Below are 8,259 nucleotides of genomic sequence, written 5' to 3'. Positions count from 1 at the left end.
ATGATCATAATGGATTAAAAAAATGTAAACCCAACTCGACCAGTGGATACTCAAAACCAATACGCCAGTAATTTATTATAAATATTATAATGTAAATAAAAAAAGAATTGATTATATACCATGAGAATCGATTTATTCTTTTGCTTTCTAAACTCTGGAAGATCATACTAATTGATCTAAATTGCTTTTGACGAATCCAAAAACCTCATAACCACAACATTAAGCTTCTAAAACCAAGCTTATGGGCTAGATTATCTTGAATGAGGATTTGAATAGAAGGCAGTGTTTAGGTGTAAAAATACTTAAAAAGAGGTAACAAGATGGAATTAATTGATCAAAAGGAAATGTTCATTGATAAAATAATCAGACGACTGAGAAGAGCCAACTGCTCTACTTTGTAGGAATGACTCAAAATAACAAAACTACCTCACACAAGAGGAGCTAAACGAATTACACTGAAGCAAAAAAAAACAACTAAACGGACCACCGATGCCGCAAAACATCTTCTCATTTCCTGGTAGTGGTGGTAGTGGAGCTGGTGGAGCTGCCGGTGTTCTGTTCGCCCATGCCCAGGGTGTTCTTCACAGCATCAGCCGCTCCTTGTGCCATCGCCTTCACTTGATCTCCAGTCTGCAACAACCCAAACAAGTTATTACAGAGTCCCAACTAGAGATGGCGAGGATTTAAGAAAATCTAAGTAACCTGCTGGAGGAAATTGCCAGCCTCCTGGGCTTTGTCCGATGCTTTGTCCTTCATATCATCCGTCTTCTCCTGTAAAAAACCAGAAACGGAAATCTGAGATCAAAGAAAAACAAACAAAAAAAAAAAAAGGAAGAAGCTCTTCACGACCTGAGCATGGCCTAGAGTCTTGCCGGCCTGGTATCGGATATCCTGCTGGTTGCTGGCCATTGTTTTTCTAACGAGACGATAAAACAAACGCGAAAGTCTTAGTGAATTGGTTGCTCTGAGGCTTTGCTGCTACTGAATGAAACTGCACTCCGATGGCAGGAATTTATAGTACCGGGAAGCTTCAGGATTGCTGCCACGCGTTGCCGTTTTTATGGGCAACGGAAGCTTTCGATCCGTTTGACGAGGGAAATCAGCCCCAGAGAAGTGATCCAGTAAGGTTTCGACTCAACAGCTTCGGATGAACCGCGGAGAGTCATCTTCCAACGCAGTTCGTAAATTCAAAAGTAATCACCTAAGAATTAGCCCGTCCCGCAAACATAGTTTACGATATATCCGCATGTAAATTCAGTTAAAATTATCAACCAAATTATCGAGATATAATTTCTTATGAGCCAAGAGCATTATTTAGTTGCCAAAGAATGACTCTCTACCAGAGATCTCTAGCAACATATTTGAAAAAACCCTACTAGAGAGAATACTCTCTACTAGTAAATTTATGAATTCACTACAAGAGAGTGTCTTCATGAAGGACGAGATGATCTTCAACCGCATAACGCCCTTCAACACTTGAAGTCGTTAGTGGAAAACAGATGAAGCTTCATCTGGATGTAGGGGATGAAGGAGTCTTTCATATCGAAGAAGGCCTTGTTTGATCTTCTTTGAGTTGAAGGACGCACGACGTTGGCTTTTTCCCCTCTCTCTCCTCGCACCCCCCTCCCCCCCTCGCGCGTCGTCATTTCTCATTTTTTCTTCCTCTCTCCCGCACTCCCTCTCTCGTCTCCCTACACCCCCGACGTCGTTGCTACCATAAAATCAATCGGATTTTCGTCTCTGGCCACCGTCTCAGCTCCCTCTCGTTTCCGGCCTCATCTCTCGGTCTTCTCTCGACCTCGCCCTCTCTCTCGCACCCCCTCTCGTCTCCGTAACTCCCTCTCTTCTCTCGGACTCGCTCTCTCTCGCTTCTCTCTCTCTCTTATCCCTCCCGACCTCCCTTTCTTCTCTGTCTTCTCCCTCTCTTCTCCCTTTCTTCTCTGTCTTCTCCCTCTCTTCTCCCTTTCGGTCTTCCACTCCCTTCTCTCTCTGGCTATTCTCCTTTCCCCTGAAAATACTTGATTTTGTTCGATTTTCCCATTTCGATTTTCTTCGATTTTGGACATTTGGGCATCGATTACTTAATTTCTACTTCGATTAGGCATCGATTTCACCCTTCAGCTTCGGTTTTCCCCAAATTTCAGAAGGTATGCCTAAACCCTAATTGTTTTTCATTAAATTAGTGTTTTATTTGATTTAAATTTATTTTCAGTGCCTAATTGGGGGTTATTTGTGCATTATTGTGGGATTTAGGGTTACGGTTTATAGTCTAAATTCATGATTCGTGTATGGATTATTTTTAGGGTTTGTTGCTCGGTATTTAAGGGTCCTGTAATTAGGGTTTAGGGTTTATGGTTAAGGATTTAGGGTATTTTAGGGATTAGGGTTTTTAAGGTTCTGTGGGTTTTGTGTTTTTAAGCTCTAGGGTTTTTTGGGGTAGGGTTTGGAATTAGGGTGTAGGGGGTTTAGGGTTTAGGGCTTTTAAGGTATTGAGTTCTGGAATTAGTGTTTAGGGTTTAGAATTTAGTAGGTGATAGGGTTTAAGGTTTGATGATTTAGGTTTTTTTTTTTTTATGGTTTGTTTTTCCGTGACGGGTCAAGGTTTTCCGATAAAGTTTTTTCCATGAGGACCAATTTAGATTTAGATTATACATGGCTGCAAGAAGGCAACCAAGTGGTCGACCATATGACATTTGATTTTTGAAGACAATAGGAAAATGCTCGATCTCTTGGTCGAGCAGGTTAATTTAGGGAACAAGTTGCCTAACGGGGTATGGAAGCATGAGGTATATATGGTTTAGGGTTTAGGGTTTCACTTTAGGGTTTGATGGTTATGCTTTAGGTTTTATTAGGGGTTTTTAGTCCAATTCAAACAAGGTTGAGTCGCCTATACGGGCGACCATTAGCCAACGAAACCCGATCCCCATCACTGACGAGGTATAGTTCATAATGACTGCGAAGTTATATGGGGCTCTACCAGGGGTCTTTGATGAATTTGGACTTGATGTGTGTGTGTTATCATTGTTTAGTATATATGCAGTAGTGAAAATAATTTAATTAATTTTAAAATGTGTGAGAATGTTGTTGAGAATTTTTGAAGTGCTATGGAATGTTTTTGCTATGTGGTGAGGAGATTCGGGTATTATACATATCCACCACATGGTATTTTTTTTTTAAGGTTTGTGTTTCCGTGATGAGTAAAGGTTGTCTGATAAAGTTTTTTTTTTCGTGAGGATCGTCTCGAATTTAGATTATACTTGGTTGCAAGAAGACAACCAAGTGGTTGAACATATGATATTTGGAAATTCGATGATGATAGCAAAATACTCGATCTCTTGGTCGAGCAGGTTAATCTAGGGAACAAGCTGCTTAACGGGGTGTGGAAGCATGAGGTATACATGGACTATGTAAATAAGTTCAATGAAGACGCAGTCATGAAAAAAACTGTTGAGCAGGTGAAGAATCGAACAAGAGCATGGAAGAAAACATACCAAACAGTAACGAGTTGTATCAACACTAGTGGGTTTGGTTGGGATGCAACCACACAACGAGTTATTGCATGTAATTCTGTATGGCTTAACTACATAAAGGTCAGTAAATCATGATGTACTATAAAATATTTTTTATGTTTTCCGCGTTAGTATAACTCTATTCCAAGACGTCTAAATGATGTTTTATTCTTGTAGGAGCATAAAGATGCTGAGAAGTACAGAAGTAAAGGCTGCCCCCTGTACGACAAATTAGTTGTGGTGGTGGAAAACACAATAGCGGTAGGTTCAGGAGGTGCAACCTTTGTAGATCAGGGCGATGAGGTGATCCGTGAATCGGAACATGTCCCGATGGATGAGCCAAAGGATAGTTAGGGATACTCCATCACCATTATTAAGCATAGATGAGTCTCTAGGTAATCAATCTGAAAGAAGTAAGCGGTCATATTCAAGTCATCGTAGAAAGAGAACCGAAATGCACGATGATGACACTAGAAGATTCTTTGATGCAATGGATCGAATTGCTAAGACATTTGAGAATTTCATGATGAAAGACGTTATTGAAAGAGATTGAGTCAAAACCCTCAGGGAAATCTCGGACTTGCCTACAGAATTGAAGTTTCGCGCTCCTTCATGGTTGGATACACCAAGTAAGAAGGTCATGTTTACGGAGATGACAGTGGAAGAGCGGGTCGAGTTGCTTAAATTTTGTTTTGAAAACTAATTGTAATGCATTATAAATACACTATTCTTTTGGAATATTGTTATATATTAGGTATGATATATTAATTATGATGTTGCAAGACTTATTAGTATGGTTTGTATTTAAATTTGATATGTTGTTGTGTTTATATATTGCATGGATGAATATGGTAGATGAGTATGGATGTGGACAATTAAATGTATATGGTTCATAGGGATGTGATTGAATGTAGGATGTGGGAATGTGGATGAATATGGTTGTTTATAGGTGTGATTGCAAATAGGTTATGATTGAATATTGATGTTTACTTGTGTTTATGACTTTTAGGCGATTGAATTAGTGGATTTCCATGGATACTATGACAGACGATGAAAAGGTTGCAACTATGGTTGCATTCACAACTTTGTTTATCGCCATGAGAATATACTATCTGTACCATTGCAACAGACGTGTACCACATTCTTGTGGGATGAATGGTCCATTGTATTTGCAAAAGGCACTAGACAAATAACCAATTAAATTTCGAAAAGTTTACAGGATGAACCAACTGGTATTTCACAAATTGGCAGATATACTTACTAGTAAAAGGTTTTTATCAACCACAAAGACCATCTCAGTTGAAGAACAACTTGCATATTTCCTCCTAACTGTTGGTCAAGGACAAGCGTATAGTGTCACAATAGAGATGTTTGATAGATCAAACTGGACCATAAGTAAGTATTTCAACAAGGTGTTAGACGCAAACCTCAAACTTCAATCTAATTACGTCAAACGACCTTCAGAATGCAGACACTCGAAGATTTTAACCAATTCAATGTTTTATCCCTACTTCAAGGTAACATCACTTCCTATAACTAAATAATTTTATATTAATATTCAAAGTTAGTCAATATTAATTGATTAGGATTGTATGGGAGCTATTGATAGAACTCATATCAAAGCCAACATTCCACTTGAAGATCAACCAAGGTTTTGGAATAGAAAAGGTTATCTCTCACAAAATGTGATGGCAGCATGTTCATTTGATATGCAATTCACTTATGTACTTGCTGGATGGGAGGGGTCAACAGCTGATTCCCGTGTACTGAAGGACGCATTGACTTGTCGAGATAAAATCTTTGTTCCTGAAGGTAAGTAATATATTTTTATGCAGTCATTTTTTTATCCATTTTATCTTCAATTATTTTATGTGGTATATAATTTCTATTATAGGAAAATATTATCTAGTCGATGCTGGTTATGCAAATCTTCCAGGATTTTTGGCTCCATATCGAGGAACCCGATATGAACTAGCTCATGCTTGACTAGCCAAGCGAATAAACGACCCAGCATCTTCTTGATCTCTCCCACATTTGTATGAGTATTTCAAATTGCCGATGAAATTTATGAAGATTGACCCACTACTTGTTATCCTGGACAACACAAAAGCATCATGCCTTTCCTTCATTCTTTCAAATACTAGGGGATTTCACTTGGAAAAGAAATTTTTCCTATTAACGGATTCGGGTCCATAACCATGGGTTCCAATGCTCGAGATCTTGCAGCACTTACCAATGAGGCCCTATCGATTAGCATTACACAGAAGAAATCCATTTCTACATATGCATCATCCAAAGCAATGATTTTTATCAGCTGTAGCAAAGAAAGACTTCATAGAGGCCAAAACATGAAGAAATAGGTATGGCCTATATACTAGATTCCATGGATAAAAGATCTAATTTAATACATGCTTTTTACTTGGCTACCCACATCCTCAAGATCATCGCAATCGTCACTGTCTGTATCATCCATTGCACCTAATTGGACCGCAACACCTCCTCCACTGAGCTCACCACCCAAATCATCATCTTCATCTTCAAATATATCATCATAATCTTCTGCACGAAACTTGTAACTTCCATATGGAACGATAAATGATGGTTGTATCTTATTACTTTTGAACATGCGTCATTTATATGTACTAAACTTGTAACTTGTTGATTTTAATATTAAAGGCACGAACTTGTTATTTGAATAATTTTTCTTAGGTTATTAATAAAGTTGTATATGTATTTATTTATTATTTTTTTCAATTTTATTAATATATTAAACTTCATATTTAAGTCTCTGGTAAATAAAATATAATTAAAGTATACATTTGATTAATTAATTACTTTTAATTTTGTCAAAATATATTATAAATTAATACCGTGCAAAAAATCTATCTTATGTTATTAATATAATACCTTTTATTCATTAATCATATTTATTTTTTATTTACTCTATTGTATTAGTGATTTAATAGTGGTAATTAAAATATAGTTAACTCAAATTAACTTATTTTTATAATTAATAAAATCAATGTTTCGATGATGAAGACGAAGATTGTCCACACAAACACCCTATTTCGAAGATTTCGAAAAGTTGGTCCACACTAACACCCATTTAGAAGATGAAAGAGATCAAATTTCCAGTTTGTTGACTCAAAATAACAAAACTACCTCCAACAAGAGGAGCTAAACGAATTGCACTGAAGCAAAAAAAAACAACTAAACGGACCACGGATGCCGCAAACATCTTCTCATTTCCTGGTAGTGGTGGTAGTGGTGGTGGTCGAGCTGCCGGTGTTCTGCTCGCCCATGCCCAGGGTGTTCTTCACAGCATCAGCCGCTCCTTGTGCCATCGCCTTCACTTGATCTCCAGTCTGCAACAACCCAAACAAGTTATTACACAGTCCCAACTAGAGATGGCGAGGATTTAAGAAAATCTAAGTAACCTGCTGGAGGAAATTGCCAGCCTCCTGGGCTTTGTCCGATGCTTTGTCCTTCATATCATCCGTCTTCTCCTGTAAAAAACCAGAAACGGAAATCTGAGATCAAAGAAAAACAAAAAAAAAAAAAAGGTAGAAGCTCTTTATGACCTGAGCATGGCCAAGAGTCTTGCCGGCCTGGTATCGGATATCCTGCTGGTTGCTGGCCATTGTTTTTCTAACGAGACGAAAAAAACAAACGCGAAAGTCTTAGTGAATTGGTTGCTCTGAGGCTTTGCTGCTACTGAATGAAACTGCACTCCGATGGCAGGAATTTATAGTACCGGGAAGCTTCAGGATTGCTGCCACGCGTTGCCTTTTTTATGGGCAACGGAAGCTTTCGATCCGTTTGACGAGGGAAATCAGCCCCAGAGAAGTGATCCAGCTCAACAGCTTCGGATGAACCGCGGAGAGTCATCTTCCAACGCAGTTCGTAAATTCAAAAGCAATCACCTAAGAATTAACCCGAACCGCAAACATAGTTTACGATATATCCGCATGTAAATTCAGTTAAAATTATCAACCAAATTATCGATATATAATTTCTTATGAGCCAAGGAGCATTATTTAGTTGCCAAAGAGTGACTCTCTACCAGCGATCTCTAGCAACATATTTGAAAAAAACGTTACTAGAGAGAATAATCTCTACTAGTAAATTTACAAATTCGCTACAAGAGAGTGTCTTCTTGAAGGACGAGATGATCTTCAACCGCATAACGCCCTTCAACACTTGAAGTTATTAGTGGAGCGCAGATGAAGCTTCATCTCGATGCAGGGGATGAAGGGGTCCTTCACCTCCACGGTTTAATTTCCTTCATCTCGAAGAAGGCCTTGTTTGATCTTCTTTGAGTTGAAGGACGTGCGACGCAGACTTTTTCCCCTCTCTCTCCTCACACCCCCCCCTCCACCTCGCGCGTCGTCATTTCTCGTTTTTTCTTCCTCTCTCCCGCACTCCCTCTCTCGTCTCCCTGCGCCCCCGACGTCGTTGCTGCCATAAAATCGATCGGATTTTCGTCTCCGACCACTGTGTCAGCTCCCTCTCGTCTCCGGCCTCATCTCTCGGTCTTCTCTCGGTCTCGCCCTCTCTCTCGCATCCCCTCTCTCGTCTTCGTGACTCCCTCTCTTCTCTCGGACTCACTCTCTCTCGCTTCTCTCTCTCTTATCCCTCCCGACTTCCCTTTTCTTCTCTGTCTTCTCCCTTTCGGCTTCCCACTCCCTTCTCTCTCAGGCTATTCTCCTTTCCCCCGAAAATACCTTCCGATTTGGTTTGATTTTCCCAT

At 39.3% G+C, this 8,259-nt stretch overlaps 1 protein-coding gene across 1 annotated transcript; it reads right to left on the bottom strand.

The window, feature by feature from the left end:
• Positions 1-507: 507 nt before the first annotated feature.
• LOC137946718 (late embryogenesis abundant protein 7-like) lies at positions 508-7,150 on the bottom strand. The gene is made up of 6 exons (XM_068793032.1): positions 7,091-7,150; positions 6,947-7,015; positions 6,793-6,874; positions 5,929-6,068; positions 5,743-5,823; positions 508-630 (listed from the first exon to the last, which is right to left on the bottom strand). Exons 1-6 carry the CDS (start codon positions 7,148-7,150, stop codon positions 508-510), a joined length of 555 nt encoding a protein of 184 aa, XP_068649133.1.
• Between the last annotated feature and the right edge of the window lie 1,109 nt (positions 7,151-8,259).

Source organism: Aristolochia californica, unplaced genomic scaffold (assembly GCF_029961685.1).
Source record: "Aristolochia californica isolate CCGP_79_NKW_82.1479 unplaced genomic scaffold, dmAriCali1.0.hap1 SCAF_12, whole genome shotgun sequence".
In the NCBI taxonomy this organism is placed as follows: domain Eukaryota; kingdom Viridiplantae; phylum Streptophyta; class Magnoliopsida; order Piperales; family Aristolochiaceae; genus Aristolochia; species Aristolochia californica.
Note: the sequence above shows the minus strand (reverse complement) of the source record. Positions and strands in the feature narration are given on the sequence as shown.

Coding starts and splice junctions, on each gene's coding strand:
- LOC137946718 (XM_068793032.1), bottom strand. CDS start 7,150: ATGGCCAGCAACCAGCAGGATATCCGATACCAGGCCGGCAAGACTCTT. Junction 6,069..6,792: donor CATGGGCGAGCAGAACACCG/GCAGCTCGACCA, acceptor AGTTTCGTGCAG/AAGATTATGATGATATATTT. Junction 631..5,742: donor TAATCGATAGGGCCTCATTG/GTAAGTGCTGCA, acceptor GGGTTGTTGCAG/ACTGGAGATCAAGTGAAGGC.